The following is a 21,414-nucleotide window of genomic DNA, read 5'->3' as shown; positions in this document are numbered from 1 at the left end:
TTAACCAGTGGCAATTGTCAATTTCTGGGTGATAATCTTATATCTTGGGCTAGCAAAAGACAAACAACTATTGCTATGTCTACAACAGAAGCAGAATACATTTCAGCTGCAAGTTGTTGTACAAAACTACTTTGGATGAAACATCAGTTGGAATATTATCATATTATTGCTAACAGTATTCCCATTTATTGTGATAATACTGCTGTTATTTGTTTGTCTAAAAATCCAATTTTGCATTCAAGAGCTAAGTATATTGAAATCAAACACCATTTTATCAGAGATTATGTTCAAAAAGGAATTTTAGATATACAATTCATTGATACTGAAAATTAATGGGCTGATATATTTACTAAGCCTTTAACTGTTGAAAGATTTGATTTTATAAAGAAAAATTTGAACATGCATTTTCTGTCTGATTGAAAGCTTGCTTGCTCCTGAATAGGATTTTAGGTTCTGAAGTCAGTTCAGAAGCTATGGTCCATCAGAAGCTCTTTATTGAGGTTCTGAGGAAAATACGCTTCTGATGATGACGTCAGAATCTGAAATTCAGAAGCTGGATTTTATGCTCCTGAATAGTTGAGTTAGTGGAAACGCTGGAGGTTACTTTATTTGGTAATACTAGTCCACTAACTTGGCAGTTACTCTGAGAACTTCTGACGTGGCCTATCTGTATTGGTGTATAACTTAATAGGGAAATGATGATTTAACAGCTTTGAAAGTACTTTCACGCGCCCCCAAAGTCATTAATGTTATGTTTGTTTGTCTCTTTTGAATTGCAATCGTTTTTACTCTTAACACTTTGACAATTCACACTCTACTCACTTCACAACATACACTTCATACTTTCAAACCTCTTGCGAAGTAAGCGCAATTCTCAAACCCTAGAACCTTAAACCTTCATCATCATCAATGGCATCATCAAGCTCGTATCATAACATTCCAGAATCTACTGCACAAGAGGCTCCTGCCTATGATATCAAAGGAAGAACCATGGAACTAGAAGAATGGGATTTAAAGGTTCAAATAGAAAATCCTGTGGATTTTGAATCTCTAGCTTTCCATGGATGTTGGATTAGAAGTTTCTACGAAATGCAAGATCTCATGCCATACTTCAGAATGTTGAATGGACCAACCTACGAAGCTTTGGTTAGGCACTTCTGGGTAAGAGCATCGGTATATGATAAAGCTGCATCAATAGCTGAAGAGAGGGAGAAGGTTTTGCTTTATCCTAGTCTGAAAGGGAAGGCTAGAGAAGAAATGGGACTTGAACCATTTACTTGCTCTAAAATCAGGTCAAGCATCTGTGGTATTCCAGTAGTCATTGCTGATTGGCAGATAGCTTCTATACACAGAGTAGAAGCTTCTGGAAAATATTCAGGGATAGATATTTCAAGTTCTAAAGAAGGCTTTTGGAAAGAAAAAGTAAACATGGCTATTTACAACTCCACGCGGGCAGGAAAGTATGCTGACGTAAGCATTGATAAGAAGCTGCTTCTGAAGATTCAGAATGAGAATCTGCTACCAAAAGGTGGAGGTGATAAACCTACATTGGGACAGAAAGTCTTTCTTCAGCACTTTATCAAGAAGGAAAAGGTAAATATGCCCAAGTACCTCTTCAAGTACTTGATTGATAATCTGAGAAAGAGTCAGTTGAAGAAGAGACCCTGGGCACCTTATGGAAGGCTCCTATCAGAAATCTTCTATCAAGGAAGGATTTTGGACCGACTCAGTAGTGTTGAAGCCTACTCAGATGAGTTGCTTGACATTAAGACTGAGAAGTTCATTAATGCTCATACACTCAAGTAGATGAAGCTGATCAGATCTGTCACCAAGCTCGACACTGACTTGAGTGAATCCAGAGCTAAGTCTGATCTTATGAAAGACTTTCCACCCATCTGCAAGAAGGATCCTCTAGATGTGCAGATGTATTTCATCAAGGATCACTTTGAAACAACTAACAAGGTCATCAGGTTGGAGGATGTACCTGAAGAAATGTATAGTGGTGCTATGCCAATTGCTAGAGGCAGAAAATCAAAGAGGAAGTTGACTGCAGAAGAGTACTTGGAAGCTGAAAAACCTGCAAAGAAGGCAAAAGCTGCTTCTGATAAGCTTAAGATTGTTGGTTCTGCAATGCCATCAATTGAAGAAGAAGTTGAGGACCTGGACTCAAATTTGGTTCTGAACAGGAAAACAAGAAGTGAACAAGCTGCTGCTTCTTTGATTGCTCCTGATCAACCTATAATACCAAAGAAGAAGAGGAAGCCAACAGTAAGGAAAATCAAGGAATCTCCTCATGTTATTAAGGAAGTAGAAGCTGCTACTACTGCATCTGGAATTGTTGAAGCAGCTGAAAAAGCGTTGGAGATCGTTACTGAACTACAAGATATTGTAACTTCAGAAGCTTCACAATTACTGATGGCTTCTGATACTGCTGGAGATGATCAGAAGAGAACAGCAGACTGTTCAGAAGCTTCTATGACAGGTAATGTCTCTACTCACACAGAACCTGTAATACATGAGATCTCTGAATCCTCTTCATCAACCTCATCATCATCATCATCATCTGATTCTGATGATGATAAACCCCTAGGTCAACGCTACCCAAAACTAGTAAAAAGCCATCCAACATCAACCAAAACCAACAAAAAGCCCTCTCAGACAAGCTCCTATGAGCATGTTGGTCATGTGATTGATCAAAAGATAAATGACATGTCTAAGAGAAGAAACCAAATCATTGATAGAATTCTCCTCAATCACCCTCTTCAACCTCTAAACATCAAACCCCTCAACATGGTTGTACCTGACAATGTCATACAAACAGCCTCTGAAATAGCTTCAGAAGCAGTTGCTTCTGAGAGAGTTATTTCAGAAAGCCCCCAACACCATGCACATGAACAAACAAAGACCTTATCACCACAACAACAACCACCTAACACACAAACTGAACCACAAATGGCCCCCTCAACCAGCTCAAATTCAACCCTACTTGACCAAAATGTTCCTGAACCTACTGTTCTTGAACAGATATCACCTGAACCAGCTGCTCCTGAACAACCTGTTCCTGAGCCAACCCAATCATCTACCATTTCTTTACCTGACCAAACTGTCAAGATAACCCGCTATGATGGTGTCTCTATAACCAATGAAATGGATATTGACACTGAGGATGATCAAGATGATCATGCCTCTGACATGGTTATAGACACTGATTATGTCCAACCATCAACCAGGAACTCTATAGCTACAAATGGCCAATCATCATCAAATCTAGCTATTATACCCATAGCCTCACCTAAACCTTCTAAACAACCTTCACCACCCACCATATTCCTTGATCCTGATGTATTACAAGGTGTGTGTGAAGACATTGTTGCTGAGTTAATCAAGCTGATAGAAGGAAGACATGACTTGGGTCACACAGTCAGCTATCAGAAGCAATGGAGGAGATTGAAAGAGAGAGTAGTCAATGTCATTTCAGCACTGCATGATTCCTGCATTGAAGCTCAAGAATAAGCTAAGCAGAAGCTGGAAGACTGGCTGAATGGTATGGAAGCAAGTCTGGATGAGATAGAGTTCCTTGGAACCTGGGTGAAGAATCCACTGAGCATAAGAGGAAGAGATCCCACAGATTTTCTTCCCAACTTTATTCACCCCAAGGATCTGGATCTGACATTCCTTTCCAAGGTAAATCTGAGCAAGGTTGCACCTGATCTGGCTCTAGTTCAGAAGAACAAGGTGTTGGGGGAAAGGAACAAGGAATTGGAAAAATAGCTACAAGAGCAGAAGCTAATTCTGTTAAAGTTCAAGGCTGAAACAGATGCTAAGATGGAAGAAGCAAGACTCAGAGAAGAGAAGCACAAGTCAGAGATGGATCGGAAACTTGAAGAAACACAAGAGATGCTGAAGAAGATCTTAGAGAACCAAAACAAGCCAAACCCTTAGTTGCACACCTATAGCTTGATTGTGTTCTTTATGCTTCTGATATATAGTGTTTTATCTTTTTCTTCTAACTTAGTTTTTACTTCTGACTTAGTTTTTGCTTCTGATTATCTTTTGCTTTTGAACTCTTTGTATATCATTCATACTAGTTAAGTTTTTGGCTCTGATAATCATTCTAGTTTTTATGCTCTGATTTCTTTATTATGCTTATATGTTGCTCTGAACCTTTATTCTATGTTTTTCTCATCTCTTCTTTTTGACTATTTCTTTTTGTTAATGACAAAAGGGGGAGTATATGTGATAGTATTTAAAGGCATCTGAGCCCCATTAATGATATTTGAAGATTATTTTGAAAAATTTCTATCATTTTTACCTGAAAGGTATAAGCTGAACGAAAAAAAAGGAGTATCAAATTTCAAATAAAATTAATTGAACCATTCTTCTTTTCTATAATCTACACCTCAATTATTTGTTTTTAAAAGCTCTGATATTATTGCGCGTTGAACGAATTTAATTAACCTGGATAGAGCTTAGGGGGAGCTTACAAACCTCACCTTAAAGACTATCAGACTCAGGGGGAGTTAGAGCCTACAAAACTCAAACTCTGAGCTTACAAACCTCAGAACCCCAAAGTCAACTTGTTAGGTAGATTAACAACAATTGATCAATTTTTAAATACTATTGTTTGTCATCATCAAAAAGGAGGAGATTGTTGGAACAAAATGTGTTTAACAATGAACCTTAAAGAGTTTTGATGATGACAAGGTATTAAAAATTGTAGATTGGACTAGCTAATATTTGTTCAAGTGTACAGGACCACAGTTAGAAATTTACATCATTAAAAGGTTCTGAAGAACAAAAAGAGCTAAGGAATCAAGAAAAGGAAGCTTTAAAGCGTCTGAAGAGAAGTGCTCCTGAAGACTAAAAGTGCTCCTGAAGACAAAGTGCTCCTGAAGAATGATGACATCATCAGAAGCTGAAGTTCATCAGAAGCGGATAGTTCAGAAGCGACTTCATCAAAAGCTGAAGCTCATCAGAAGCTGTTTTTCACCAGAAGCTGAAGATCAACTGGATTTGAAAAAGTCAAGGATTCAAGAGTTGTTTCATGGAGCGAAATTCATCTAAAGACAGCAGAAGACTATTGGAACTTTGCAACAGTCATTTCAAAAGTATTTGAAGGCATTTGCTTGCAAAAGAAACAAAAGCGTTGACATTGTACTTTGTACGAACTGTACAACCACCTTCTCCACTACTCTGCAGTTGTCCACGCTACAAGACAAGAAAACAGCTCCAGAATACGGCTATGCCTGCAAAGATGTTCCTTCACAATGGGATTGGATTTCAAATTGGTTCTTCATAGGACAACAACCAAATCAGGCAAAAGATCATTGGTGAAAGATCAAGCTTCAACAACGACTCTTTTGATGTGCTAGCAATTTCACAACGTCTCTTTCACACCTCTATATAAAGGAGTGAAAACTTAGAGTTTTGCATACGACTCAACTACAATTTACAAGCGCCAAAACTCTACTAAAATTATTCTGCATTTACTTAGAATTTCTGTTTTTCAAAGTCTCATCTTAGAAATTCTTAAGTCTTAGAGTCTGTATCTGATTTGTATTGTGAGCACCTTTGATTGTATATCAAGTGTTCAATCTCAAACATTGTTCTTTGTAATTTGTTTGATTAGGAAGTCTCTTGCAGTTGTGCTTGAGCATAGAAGTCTCTTGATTGTGTTCTTGAGCATAGGAAGACTCTTGCGAAGTGTGCTTGAGCAAAGGAAGTCTCTTGCTGTGTGCTTGAGCAATTGTAATAAGATATGACATTCTAGTGAACTCTCCTTGGAAGTGCAAGGGGGACAGGACTACTTCCGGTTTGTGGAAGGAACCTATATAATTGTTTTGTGTCTTTCTTCTTCTCTCACTGTTTTTATCCGCTGCGTTCAGATTCTGATTATCACTTCAGAAGCTGTTTCACTTAGCTTCTGACCAGTGTTTTCAGTTTAGGAGAAACGAAGAATTTTTCAAAACACAATTCAACCCCCCTTCTTGTGTTTTTCTCACCTTCAAATTGAATTGATAAGAAAGAGCACTTATGACTAGAGGAAAAAGAAGACTTTGGTTTACCAAGAAAGGAATATTGAGCTTACTGAATAAGTATTTTTTTAGAGGAAACTGCACTCTCCTCCCCTAAGTTCTATTAAATTGAAACTGACATCCCCTCTGATTTTAAAATAAACACCACCTCCCTTAAGTTTTCATTAAATAGGCAAATATCACCCTTCTTCACTAACATTATTAAATTGTCCGTTAACAATTTTTTTTTAATAAAAAAATCTTGCACGTGCAAACTTGTGTATATTTTCATATATTAGGGTGCTGTCATATCTTTTTGTTGTACAACCAGAGGTATCTTACTCAATTTCCCCTCTTTACTATGTTGCTTATTTCATTGGCAGGTTTAGCTTTTCAAATTCTTTAGTGAATGTTGTCATAATACTAGTATTTAAATAAACCAGTATCTCCAAAATTATATTAGTCTCTGAAATTATATAAACCATCAAAATCTACAAAATATCAGTAATACTACACCAAAATACTAGTGTAAAAACAAACAAAAAATAAAAAACCAGCGGCTGCATATTAATAACTTAAATATTTCCAAAACCCTCCTAAATAAACCACTAAACATCATTTCCATCGAAGCAAATAGCTATCTGTTACGAGTGACGTGACTAGAACAAGTTGCATTTCCACCATTTTCAACGTGAACGATAACATCACAAAAGGAAGAACGATGTTGCAATAACCGTTGACAACGACGAACACAGCGATAGAGAGAACGCCCGTCGACAAGAACAGTGGTTGGTGGCAATTAAGGTAGATGATCATAGATGGCAACGACAAGTGAGGTTGAAGATGAGTGACTATGGAGAGAAGACAAAAGTTTTCTATTAGAATAGCAAGATTTTTGGCTGTTTTTTGAGAAAAAGGGCAGGCAAAGATTTTTGTATCTAACGTTGAATACAGAATTCAATAGAGGGGAGGTATGTGATGATTTATAAAATAGAGGGGAGGTTTGTTGTATTTAGCTCAAAATTAAGGGAGGTTATTATAATTTTCCTTATTTTTTAATGTCATCAAAATAATTACCTTAATCATGTATTTTTTAAAGGGTAATGTTAACCGGTGTCCCGGTGCACTGGTTAAGAAAACAAATGTAGTAAGTATTGCATTGGAACATGTGTTGTCAACTCCTAAAAAGCATAAAATTTAAATCATACTGTCATAAAATGATAATTGTGTAGTTGACTTATAAAAATAAAAACAAGATCAGTTATATCGTTAAATGATAATTGTACCGTAATTTAACTTCTAATTGTGCCTTAAAAAAAACGCAATCAGGGATGTAAATATGGGTATTGAAAATTTGCTTTAAAAAAAGTATCGAAAATGATTATTAGCTCGCGGAAATTTGCGTTAATAACGATATCAAAAACATTTAAATTTTTAAAAGGAAGTCTTTTTCTTGAAAAAAAAGGTTTTATATTAAATAATGACAAGTTAATTTGAAGAGTAAGAGAATGACATTGCTTTAGGCATTAATTGTATGTGGTCGAATCATGTAAAAAAAATAGATAAACATTATATTCATATCTTCAATATAAGATAATTATTATCATATGTTTTATTTAAATGAAGTTGTGGGGAATTACACAGGAAGACAATAATTGAATGAAGTTGTGCGAAATTGAAAGATAGTTGAAAAGTCTCGAAAGAAGTTTGGAAATATGCATGTTTTTTTTTTGACAAAAATAAATGATATTCATTCATTCATTCAAATTGATAGAGTACATCGATACAATGAAAATTCGCTAAAAACAAAAAGGATGAATATGTGAACAAACTCACAAAATTCATGTTAATAGCATAAATTGGCAAAGTACTAAAGCCTACACATATGACTATATTTAAGTCACCGGAATACTCATGTCTCCGTATCTGCAACATTGATGACTCCAAAGTCATTGATTTGATCTGAACTGGATCGAAGCTGATCTAACAATCTGAACCGAACAAATACCTGAACGAAACAAGAAAACAAACAACGTCGCACAAAGACGACGTACAAAACAACGTCGCACAAAGACGACAAAATCACGAAAGAAAAAACGAAATAGATGTGAAAATCACTTATTTCAATAAAAAGAAAAATAGAACAAACGAGTTAGAGGGGTGATTTTTGGGTCAAAAAATTGACCCTAAATCACCCCTCTTTGGTGGATGAAGGTGAAGAAACTAGGATTTTGGTGACGGCTAGAGAGAAGGGGAAGAGAGCGTCGTAGCTAGTTTTTTTTTTTGACAAAAGATATTAGCTCAGAAATATGCATGTTTTTGTTCACCCAATTGAGTGGTAATAATAGTGAGACTTTGTTACAAGCTTGGGAATTGAATGATAGTTAATATTCTTAAGGCAATTAATTGTTCAACTGCTTTGACTTTAAGATCTTTGTAGTGAAATTCTAAAATTGATAAAAGTGAAGACAGCAGGAATCGAACCATGTAAGTATGCGTAGATTCGTACATATTTACATTAAAAGATAGAATCGAAATATATTATATATGTAAGTATGTTATATCTACATTTTTTCTTTCAAAACATCATTATGAAATATAATATTAACATAATATGCACGTAATCAAATTATATATATTTTGTTAAATTATATATATTTTTAATTTATATGTAAAACACCATTAAATATTTACACTGCACCCATTGCAGACTTTATATGCTTATATGCACGTAATCTTATTTTTGCATAAGGAAAGTGAAATTGAGTGAAATAATTCCGGAAAAAAAAAAATTAAAGTGAAATTGAGTTTTTTTATTTTTTTTTAAAAGTGAAAACTCAATCTATTCCTTTATAATTTTCTTGCATGCCAATTTAGTCTTTGATAAAACAAATAAAAAAAACTCAATTTGATTATATTTCATATCGAAATTTCAGTCTTCGACATTTGATTTTATTTTAGTCTTCAAAATTTCAGTTCATACTTCGTTCTTATTCCGATAAGGTCATATTTAACGATGTGATTGATTATATTTGATATCGTTAATCGATTGGGTCCATTTTGATCATCAGATGAATGTCCTTTCATGTTGACTAGGTTTCTAATGGGATAGTTCGTCTGATGGACTTACATCGAAGATTCCGATTTCCAAAATTCCAGTTTATGCTTCGTTCTTATTCCAATAAGGACATAGTCAACGGTCCGATAGATTATATTTGATAGCGTTAGTCGGTTGGGTCCGTTTTGATCGTCAGAGCCATGTCCTTACATGTTGACTACGTTTCTAATGACATAGTTCGTCAGATCAACTTACATTGAAGATTCCGATTTCCGAAATTTCAGTGCATGATTCGTTCTTATTCCAATAAGGTCATATTCAACGGTCTGATTGAGTATATTTGATAGCGTTAACCGTATTGCTACTAAGTTTTCACCTTCTGCACTGTGCTTGCCAAGCTGAAGCTGCTCTACCACGCGCAATGATTCAAACCGACAATCCTCCACCACTCCAATACTCATTCATCTATCTGAACTGCTTCCCCCCTCCTCCTTTCCCACCTCCTCCTCCTCCCTCTTCCCCTCATTCGGAAGCTACACACACGAGTTTCTTTATCGAGATTCTTGTATGGTTGTTCGTCCTTACTTTGTTTGTTGTTGGGATAACCATTTGGATTTTGGCCAAATGTTATCTCAAAAACAGACAACATCTCCATAAGAAACCTGAGGAAATGGAACAACTCAAAAAGAAACCTGCGGAAATGGTAGAAGAAACAACAACTCCTCCAGTGGTATGATAAGCAGTGTGTAATCAAAGTTTGTAAAAGTAAAAAAAACTAATTTATATTTATATTATTTCAATATTATTTTGTTATTTTATGATCTCTAACAATTGGTAAATAATGCATATATTAAATATTATTTTCAACAAGCACACGCGTGAGCGTGCGTGCGCGCGCGTCGACACACACACACACCACGTACCGAAGCAAACTACAAATTATGTGACTGTGATCTCATTCTTCCGTTTTTATAAATATAAATACTGATCTTTGCTTTTAAAAAAAGTTACCTTTACAAAAAATTTCTTCTCTTCTCTATCAAATCTCTTTCTCAAGAAAATCTTTTATTTATGTTCTGTTTTGTAAGTTTAAAACCTTTGTTGGATATGTTGCAGTGAACTCCTTACTGGTGTTGTGCCATATACTGATCTTCGTGCAGAAGCACAGGTAAGTCTATCTTTTTGGTGTGCAGGGCAGTTTGAACTTATTGCTTGTCTATTGAACATTATAACTGATTCTATACATGAGATGCGTGGATGTTCTTATCCTATTGTTGCTCAGTTTTCACCTTCTGCATTGTGCATGCCAAGCTGAAGCTTCTCTACCACGAGCAATGATTCAAAGCGACAATCGTCCCCCACTCCAATACCCATTCATCTATCTGAACTCCTTCCCCCATCCTCCTTTCCCACCTCTTCCTCCTCCTCCCTCTTCCCCTCATCCGGAAGCTACACATACGGGTTTCTTTATCGGGATTCTTGTATGGTTGTCTGTCCTTACTTTCTTTGTTGCTAGGATAACCATTTGGATTTTGGCAAAATGTTATCTCAAAAACAGACAACAACTCCAAAAGAAACCTGAGGAAATGGAACAACTCAAAAAGAAACCTGAGGAAATGGTAGAAGAAACAACAACTCCTCCAGTGGTATGATAAGTAGTGTGTAAGCAAAGTTTGTAAAAGTAAAAAGAACTAATTTATATTTATATTATTTCAATATTATTTTGTTATTTTATGATCTCTAACAATTGGTAAATAATGCATATATTAAATATTATTTTCAACAAGCACACGCGTGAGCGTGCGTGCGCGCGCGCCCACACACACCCACCACGTACCGAAGCAAACTACGAATTATGTGACTATGATCTCATTCTTCCGTTTTTATAAATAAAAATATTCATCTTTGCTTTTAAATAAAGTTACCTTTACAAAAAATTTCTTCACTTCACTATCAAATCTCTTTCTCTTGAAAATATTTTATTTATGTTCTGTTTTGTAAGTTTAAAACCTTTGTTGGATATGTTGCAGTGAACTTCTTACTGGTGTTGTGCCATATACTGATCTTCGTGCAGAAGCACAGGTAAGTTTATCTTTTTTGTGTGCAGGGTAGTTGAACTTATTGCTTGTCTATTGAACATTATAACTGATTTTATACATGAGATGCGTGGATGTTCTTATCCTATTGCTGCTCAGTTTTCACCGTCTGCACTGCGCATGCCAAGCTGAAGCTTCTCTACCACGCGCAATGATTCAAAGCGACAATCGTCCCCCACTCCAATACCCATTCATCCATCTGAACTCCTTCCCTCCTACTCCTTTCCCACCTCTTCCTCCTCATCCCTCTTCCCCTCATCCGGAAGCTACACATACCGGTTTCTTTATCGGGATTCTTGTATGGTTGTCCGTCCTTACTTTTTTTGTTGTTGGGATAACCATTTGGATTTTGGCCAAATGTTATCTCAAAAACAGACAACAACTCCAAAAGAAACCTGAGGAAATGGAACAACTCAAAAAGAAACCTGAGGAAATGGTAGAAGAAACAACAACTCCTCCAGTGGTATGATAAGTAGTGTGTAATCAAAGTTTGTAAAAGTAAAAAGAACTAATTTATATTTATATTATTTCAATATTATTTTGTTATTTTATGATCTCTAACAATTGGTAAATAATGCATATATTAAATATTATTTTCAACAAGCACACGCGTGAGCGTGCGTGCGCGCGCGCCCACACACACCCACCACGTACCGAAGCAAACTACGAATTATGTGACTATGATCTCATTCTTCCGTTTTTATAAATAAAAATATTCATCTTTGCTTTTAAATAAAGTTACCTTTACAAAATTGTTCATCTCTTCTCTATCAAATCTCTTTCTCTTGAAAATCTTTTATTTATGTTCTGTTTTGTGAGTTTAAAACCTTTGGTGGATATGTTGCAGTGAACTCCTTACTGGTGTTGTGCCATATACTGATCTTCGTGCAGAAGCACATGTAAGTCTATCTTTTTTGTGTGCTGGGTAGTTTGAACTTATTGCTTGTCTATTGAACATTATAACTGATTCTATACATGAGATGCGTGGATGTTGTTATCCTATTGTTGCTCAGTTTTCACCTTTTGCACTGTGTTTGCCAAGCTGAAGCTGCTCTACCACGCGCAATGATTCAAAGCGACAATCCTCCCCCACTCCAATACCCATTCATCTATCTGAACTCCTTCCCCCCTCCTCCTTTCCCACCTCATCCTCCCTCTTCCCCTCATCCGGAAGCTACACATACGGGTTTCTTTATCGGGATTCTTGTATGGTTGTCCGTCCTCACTTTGTTTGTTGTTGGGATAACCATTTGGCTTTTGGCCAAATGTTATCTCAAAAACAGACAACAACTCCAAAAGAAACCTGAGGAAGTGGTAGAAGAAACAACAACTCTTCTAGTGGTATGATAAGTAGTGTGTAATCAAAGTTTGTAAAAGTAAAAAAACAAAAACTAGTTTATATTTATATTATTTCAATATTATTTTGTTATGTTATGATCTCTAACAATTGGTAAATAATGCATATATTAAATATTATTTTTAACAAGCACATGTGTGAGCGTGCGTGCGCGCGCGCCCACACCCACACACACCACGTACCAAAGCAAACTACGAATTATGTGACTATGATCTCATTCTTCCGTTTTTATAAATATAAATATTCATTTTTGCTTTTAAAAAAAGTTACCATTACAAAATTGTTCTTCTCTTCTCTATCAAATCTCTTTCTCTTGAAAATCTTTTATTTATGTTCTGTTTTGTGAGTTTAAAACCTTTGTTGGATATGTTGCAGTGAACTCCTTACTGGTGTTGTGCCATATACTGATCTTCGTGCAGAAGCACAGGTAAGTCTACTTTATTTGTGTGTAGGGTAGTTAGAACTTATTGCTTGTCTATTGAACATTATAACTGATTCTATACATGAGATGCGTGGATGTCTTTTTTTTTTTTTTTTGCATGTAAAGAATGAAACATTTTTTCCCAATTATAAACTTTTAATATTTGTCACGTTCCTTAAAGGGACTCTGGCTTGCCAATCTGAATGTTCAATTGGCAAGAATTAATGTGGATTTCTTTTGTTGCTGAGAGCAAAATGAAGATGTTTCATGGGTCAAATGATTCCATATGATTGTTTAGTTACTAATTGAAGCCATATGAATGAGTTAATTTCCTAAGAACGAAAGTGAAGCTCATTGAACTACCACATGAACTTGAGAAGTGTAGAAGCTAGTTTTGTTTCATTTGACTTCAGATATCCAACTAATTGAGCTTTAGGTCGAATAAAATCAAACTAATATCATCATGTAGTAGTCAAATGAGTTATATCTGCATCAAAATTAAACAAGTTTCTGGTTGGACTGTTACTATTAGTAATTTATTACTTGGTTGGAGATTTTCTTGACTTTTGCATATTGGAATCTTTAGGAAAATATTGTTTGGCTTTATCAAAATTTCTTTTTCAAAACTCTGTAAAAGTGATATTGATCAATTTTTCCTCAAGGGAGGCTCACACAGTACTTAAGATGAACTATACTGAGCAACAACTAACAGCAGCTGTTGTTTCTGATGGATTACGACCGGTCCTTGCCAGCGCGGAGTTGGGTCTACCATCAAGATTGGTATCGATACGAAAGTGCTGGGATGCTAATCCTAAAAGTAGACCGTGTTGTGCCTTAATATGACTTTATTTGGTTATGTTACCAAATAATGCCTATATTAAATATTATTTTCAACAAGCACACGCGTGAGCGTGCATGCGCGCGCGCACACATAAACCTCCGTCCACACCTCACAGATTTTGGTTTTAATGAATACAAGAGTGATATTAAGGGAGTTTCTCTTGAGAATTGGAAGTCTTTCGGAAAACCTACTGGTGGTTTTCACAAAAAGAATATGGTTGGGACACTTGTTTATATGGCACCTGAAATATTAAGAAAGGAATTACACACAAAAAAGTCGGATGTATACAGTTTTGGGATATCACTCTTGTTGTTTCTGATCAAGTAAAGAATTTGAGTTTTTTTCTTCAATTTGTATTTCTTTTTGGTTCAAGGAAAATTGAATGATGGTAATGTCTTGAATATCTGATGTTGTTAGTTATGTACCATAAGAGGAACTAATTGCAACTGTTTTACCATGATTAAGTATGCTATTTCTTAAATACATTGTAAGATTTGAAATTTACCAAGATATTTACTCCGTATTTTTTCTTGATTTGATTTTACACTACATGGTTACCTTCAAACCATTCAATTGTCTCCTTGGAAAGGTAAACAATATATTCATTTTGGTTCTGAATTTATAAACTGTCTAACATAGTCATTTACATTATTATTATTTTAAAATGTTTTCTGAAATTCAATCATTAGGCTAGATCTATTGTCAAAATCCAACATTCATATTTTGTAATATTAATTAATAACGTTCCTATTCTGTCTTAAAAGTTGGTTGGTGATTAAAAAATAAAATAAAAATACTTTAATGATTTACATCCATCTTATCCTTTCTAAGTCTTAATTCTTCCTTGTTTTAATTTCACATTCAAATGATCACGTGTTAAGAAAATAATATAAGCAGGCATACTAATGATGATTCAACCTTTAGATTCTCATTGGCATTAGGAGAATTATCATGTTTTGTGAGAATTTTTTTTATTGTGAAATGCATGTTTTGTGAGAATTTCTTATTGTGAAATGCATGTTTTCTGAGTTTCTATACTAATTTTTTTAGGTGGCATGTGTACAATTGTGGCGTTCCCTTTAGATGAATCATAACCCAAAATTCAAAGTTAGATTCGATTAAATAAATTTAATTTAGAAAAGAAGCAACTTACTAATGTCAGGTTTGGACATAATTAAGGTTGTCAGTCTTAATATGCTTCACCTAAGATAGTAGTATAGAAACGGACATATACAAATTAAATCAAACATTTGAAACATAAACTTCACTAATTGAATCTGACAAATAAGAAGAGTTCATCGTAAAAACATTTTTCTTTACGGATTTCTCGCTTTTTTTGTTTCTATCATCCAAATTTTTTCTTTACGGATTCAAATTGTTAACGTATTTGAAGAAGGGTTTTCATGTTCATAACACCCGCTCTAAGGGTAGGTTGCCGGATTGACTCATGAACTTGGTTTGAGTTTGTTTCATTTCTTGCTCTTTTTCTTTTCCTTTTGGTTTCATTATTTTTTATCTTTTCATTTCTACTCTTTGTTGGGTGTGGCGTTTTGCCCCCAACTTTTTGCTTAACTATTTAGCTTGAGAAGGTTTTGGTCTATGTCCCCCTTCTCTTTTTGTTATTGTTTCCTTTTTAAATATTTCTATTAGCCTAAAAAAAATGTTAACATATTTTCCCTTCACCCCTTAAAAAAAACTTTTCCCGTTTACGTAATTATAATCGGATCTCATGGATTGGTAACGGCTCGGTTTGGTAAAAATAGCGGATAGCTGATAAGTTAGCTGATAGATTCTAGCTGATGGCTGATAGCTTATAAACTAATTGAAATGTTTGGTAAAATTAGCGGTTCAACTAGCTGATAAATGTAAAATGACATAAAAGTACATTTTTAATTCATAATAAAAATTTATATCAATTAATATTTAAATATTTACAATTTGGTAATTTAATCTTTTTAATTAATTATATCTTTGATACTAAACTATCAAATCAAATCAAATTTTATTCAGTAACATTTATTTTATTGTTATTTTCATTTAAGTATTTATACTTTGTTTTTGTTTGAGGAATGTATTATTATTATTACGTATTTTTTTTGTCAAGATTTTATATGTATTATTAACAGTGAATTATATTTACGTTGAATACTTACTTCACTGAATTATAGTTACGTATTTAAAAAAACAAAGAATTATTTTACCTAACAATAAGAGCATGCATGACCTTTCTAAATAAAATAACAGTATGTACCCGGAACCAAAATAAAAATAGCACGTGGTTTTTCGTAACAAAAACAAGATGCACATTTTTTTTAAAGAAAAGAAATGTACATGTCCAGCATCTAAGTTTATTCAAAAAAAAAAAAAAAATTGTCCAGCAACTAACGCAGCTATATATATTAGTTTAAATTACAATAAATTATAAAGGGTAAAAAAGAATTTTAGATAAAACAAAAAGGGTAAAATTGGAAGTAAAAATGGTAAGCTATATAAGTTATAAGCTCAAACGCTACTTGGAATAGCGTATGAAAAATAGTTTATAAGCTCGTGAAATAAGCTATAAACTCGTGGTGAAAAAACATTACCAAACAGAGATTTTTTGGTCAAACGAGTTTATAGCGAAATATATTTTTGAAGTCGTGGCTATTAAAACGTTATGAAGCCTTGGTCTCATATATATGCGTGTTTTTCCTATTTCAAACATTTCAACGTCGTGCATTTAAATAAGGACGTCCCACAAAGGTCTAGCATGAATGGATATGTCAAATAATAATTGTTTCAAGGTCAGGACCGTTTCTGAGATTTTGGTGGACTAGAACGAACCTATAATTTAGGTCCTACCTAATAAATATATATAAACTTCAAATTTGATACAAAAATTTAAGCAATTATTTTTAGAGCATAATAGACCCCTAAAAAAAATTAGGGCTCAAATTTCGTATTTATTTTTTGGGGTATAGGGCGGTCGCCCTCTTCGCCTTGCCTCAGATACGGCCATTTTCAAGGTTATACTTTGGCTTCAGAAGAGAAATTTCCCTAGTAACTAATCATCTAGAGATATTCGATACACCACACAAAATTCATAATGCATTTTCTTCTTTTATCTTTCTTAAAACAAAATCTCATGTTATTCTTACAAGTTATATCACACTCAATAAATTATCATCTACATGTTTCCTCATGAGGTTTAAAATTGTTACATTCTTAAAACTAGATTTGAATCTATAATCTCTGATTAAATTGAAAGAGATCCCTTATCTTCTTATTATCTCATTGAAGTGCTCTTGGCTTAAATATAACTTACAAGAACTTAAATTTTGATTCCATGGTTTAAAATCTTGTCACAGTACCTAAAAGATACGTGTAAAATCTTGTCACTTTTGCATAGTTGTTACATGCATTGCAGGCAAAGAGAAAAGAAAACTTATGCCAGAGATGCAAACATTGTTGAGAATCCATAGGAACAAATAGAGGAAGATGAACTACTAATTACATTGTCATAATTAACAACCAACAAACCTTTAAAAGATTGGCTTGCACAAACCATATAACTTATGATTGAGATCTTTTCAACAAAACTGTTATTTCCAAAGTCATAATTTGGAATGAAACATACGTTGCAGTAGAAGACATTGGAACAATTGCAATTATTTAAAAATCACTAAGGTTGAAACTAATTTCCCTTGTTTTATGTTCTTGGAATTTATCAAAACCTAAGTGTTTCTTAGTTGTTGGCAGGAGATTTTAGGTTCAAAGAAGAACATGAAGGTGCTTGTATTATAATTTTGTATTTATCTCGGATATATTTTTGTATTATAATTTAATTTTATATATAGATCTAAGGATAATTTTCCAAATAAATATTCTCTACTCCATATAAATATATCATATATAATTTTCCAAATACAAACACTAGAAAATTCAAAAAACGTGTGTTAGATAAATGACATAGTCCAAGAAGCGTGGGCCCACTTAAGACAATTGTATTCCCCAATTTCTTTTGAATAATTAATGTTTGATGGAGATTCCAATAAGTGTATACATCGTGAGAGGGAGAAATGAATAAGAGAGTGATGTAATATGTTGATGATATGATAAAAGAGATAAAGATAAAATAAAATGTTGAATAAATTTTTGGGAATATAAGATGTCTAAATATCATTGTTTTTTTTTAAGGTAAAATTGGCATGTAGTAAATTTCATGTTTAGTAGAAAGTTTCAGGCAGCGGCAGTTGGATCAACGGTACAATGTTTTTTTTTTTTTTTGACGAAACGGTACAATGTTAATAACCAATCTTATTTTTAGTCCACTGAATGTCCGTCATACTCACTCCACGACAATATTCCCTTATTAAACTTTAGTGAAACTAATGATCTTTAATGTCATTCTCTAATATTGTTTTTGGTCAAGTATGAAATTCTCTAATACTCCACATATAATCTAGGTGGCATTTAGTATGGGAAAGGGAAGTAGTTTCCCACCATAGGAAAGTAAATATTGACCATTAGATAAAGTAGAGAACATGATTTTATCATAGACAATCAACACCAAATCTTTTTCCACACTCACCAATCACCACCAACTGTCTCAACTCTCTTTCTTCCTCTCCTACTCGTGAAACAAAAAACATGGTTCTTTTCTCAGAAGCTCTAGGAAGCTATCAAAGACAAAAGGCTAAAAATTGCTTCTCTTCAAAACAATCCAAGAGTCTGCTTCCTGTTTAAACACATCAGAGCTGTTCCACAACCTCTTATGCTTGCTTAACACCATCTTTCAAATTTCAATTGATAAAAAATTCACAGATCCAGGAAAATTAAATAATGAAACTAACATGAGGACCCAAAATCTCAATAACCAATTGCAAAATAAAGAAGAAAAAAACCTTAGATTGGATTTGGTTTTTTTAGTTTGGGGAATTGACAAAGCTTGTAACTTTCTTAAATTCTAATTGAAATTTCTTATATGATGTTATGTTTTAATTTTTGTTTATGTTTATTTTTTTGTGACTGTGAAGAGAAACACATGTCTGTGGAAATTTTTTGTTTAATGATTTAGGTTCATCATTTTAATTGTGAAAGTTTGCCATTAAAATTTAGAGAATGGTTTTTAACAATGAAGCTTGTTGTGGTAGTTTTCCAGATTCGAATCTGTTCTTGTTGTTTTGATGTTCTAGATCTCAACTTGTAGGAAGAGAAGATTGGTGAAAATGAATGATTTGTTTGAAGAACACATAAATGAATTAATGAAGATGAATAGTTGTTTGAAGGGAGAAATAAATTGAGAGCTGAAGAAGATGTAATTTCCATCGTGACATAATAAACTGAGTTGTTAAAGATGAAGTGAAAAAATATATAGTGCAGATAGACTATGATAACAATGGTGGTACTACTTAATCAAATGGTTAGAAAAGGACTTTCCCATGGTGGGAAAAAAAGTCTCCATTCCCATTCTAAACGGCACCTATAATCTAATAGTACTATTTTATAGCTCATGAGAAAAGTGGTATTACTAAACTGTAAACTACTTGGTGAGAAGCAAGGGTGTGTGTGTGAATAATGGTATTTTCAGGAAAGCAACATGGTTGGGAAAACACCAAAGGCTTCACCCTTCAAGTCCTAACAGGAAGGTGGTTTATGGTGTTTTCATCATTTATGATCATGTCAGTATCTGGAGCAAGCTACATGTTTGGACTATACTCAAGAGAAATCAAATCAGTTTTGGGTTATGACCAATCCACTCTCACTCTCTTGAGCTTCTTCAAGGACTTAGGATCTAACATAGGCATTCTCTCAGGCCTACTCAATGAAATCACACCTCCTTGGGTTGTCTTAACAATTGGTGGTCTTCTCAACTTTTTTGGCTATTTCATGATTTGGCTTGCAGTAACAAGAAAAATCCCTAAACCTCCAGTATGGAATATGTGCTTATACATATTCATTGGAGCCAATTCTCATTGTTCAACCAACACTGGAGCTTTAGTCACCAGTGTAAAGAATTTCCCTGGTAGTAGAGGTGTTGTCATAGGCCTTTTGAGTGGTTATCTTGGTTTGAGTGGAGCTATCATCACTCAACTATACTATGCCTTCTACGGAAATGACTCCAAATCTTTAATTTTGCTTATGGCTTGGTTACCAACTGCTGTAACTTTTGTTTTTATGCCAGTTATTAAGCACCATAAGAGAGCTGAACAACCAAATGATTCCAAAGCTTTTTATAATTTTCTTTACATGTCTTTAATCCTTGCAGGGTTCCTCATGATAATGATCATAGTGCAAAACTGTTTCAACTTTACTAAGAGTGAGTATTATGTCACTTCCATTTTGATGCTTCTCTTGCTCATTCTCCCTCTTGTTGTTGTTATTATGGAAGAACAAAGGATTTGGAAGAACAAAAAAGAGCAAATCAATGTTGAAGATCCTCCTCCTAAGCCACAGACTCACCAATCTAGAGGAGAGACTACTCAAAATCAAAATCAAAAGCAAGTTTCCTCTTCCCCAAGTAGAGGTGAAGATCATACAATATTTCAAGCCATTTTCAGCCTTGACATGATGACTCTTTTTGTAGCCACAATATGTGGACTTGGTGGAACTCTTACTGTGGTAAATAACTTGAGTCAAATTGGATTATCTTTAGGATATCCTGCACATAGTATAACCACATTTGTGTCCCTAATGGCAATTTGGATCTATCTAGGTAAAGTTACACAAGGGGTTATCTCAGAATTTATCATAACAAAGTTAAAACTCCCTAGGCCTCTCATGCTCACATCAATCCTTATATTGTCTTGTTTAGGTCACCTTCTAATTGCATTTAATGTCCCAAATGGTCTTTATGTAGCATCAATTATTATTGGTTTCTGCTTTGGTGCAAATTGGCCAGTACTTTTTTCAATCATATCTGAACTCTTTGGTCTTAAATATTACTCAACATTGTATAATGTTGGGTCAATAGCAAGTCCAATAGGGTCATACTTGTTAAGTGTTAGGGTTGCTGGTCATCTCTATGACAAAGAAGCCCTAAAGCAAATGGCAGCATTAGGGTTAAAGAGGAAGTCAGGGGAGGAGTTGAATTGCAATGGAAGTCAGTGCTACAAATTGGCTTTCATTATAATCACTGCTGTTAGCCTCTTTGGGGCACTTGTGTCTTTAACTTTGGTGATAAGGACTAGAGAGTTTTATAAAAGTGACATATACAAGAAGTTCAGAGAGGAAGTTAGAAATAATGAAAATGAATTGGTTGTGACTCAGAACAAGGTTGGACCTGCCTCAAATGATGCATAGACAGATATCTTCGGTAAGGAATTAGTAGATGCTTAAGAATTGGAAAATACTCCCTCCGGTCTCAATTGTAAGAAACTTTTCACTTTTTTGGTTCATTCAATAAATGATGTATGTGGTCTATAATAAAGACCACATACATCATTTATTGAATGAATCTAAAAAGTGAAAAGTTTCTTACATTTGAGACCGGAGGGAGTAAATAGTATAGGTTCATGCAATCTTATGCTTTCTTTTCAATGTAAAAGTAGGTATCCACTTTTGAGATATTTATTACATATATGGATGGTATATGTGAGAATTGAGATTAATAAATAAATAACAATTACTCTCTTTCGTCTCATAATAA

The 21,414-nt window shown here is 34.2% G+C and overlaps 2 protein-coding genes across 2 annotated transcripts; both read left to right on the top strand.

The window, feature by feature from the left end:
• The first annotated feature begins 909 nt into the window (after positions 1 to 909).
• On the top strand, positions 910 to 1,806 carry LOC146954732 (uncharacterized). The gene has a single exon (XM_085745692.1). The coding sequence runs from the start codon at positions 910 to 912 to the stop codon at positions 1,804 to 1,806; it is 897 nt and encodes a 298-aa protein (XP_085601818.1).
• A 17,445-nt stretch (positions 1,807 to 19,251) lies between these two features.
• LOC146954731 (protein NUCLEAR FUSION DEFECTIVE 4-like) lies at positions 19,252 to 21,414 on the top strand. Its single transcript, XM_085718013.1, has one exon. It carries the CDS (start codon positions 19,344 to 19,346, stop codon positions 21,066 to 21,068), a length of 1,725 nt encoding a protein of 574 aa, XP_085574139.1. The 5' UTR covers positions 19,252 to 19,343; the 3' UTR covers positions 21,069 to 21,414.

Source organism: Medicago sativa, chromosome 1, assembly GCF_051527215.1.
Source record: "Medicago sativa cultivar Bolivia chromosome 1, Bolivia_mono, whole genome shotgun sequence".
Lineage (NCBI taxonomy): Eukaryota > Viridiplantae > Streptophyta > Magnoliopsida > Fabales > Fabaceae > Medicago > Medicago sativa.
The sequence above is the reverse complement of the archived record's forward strand: the minus strand, read 5'-3'. Positions and strand labels throughout refer to the sequence as shown.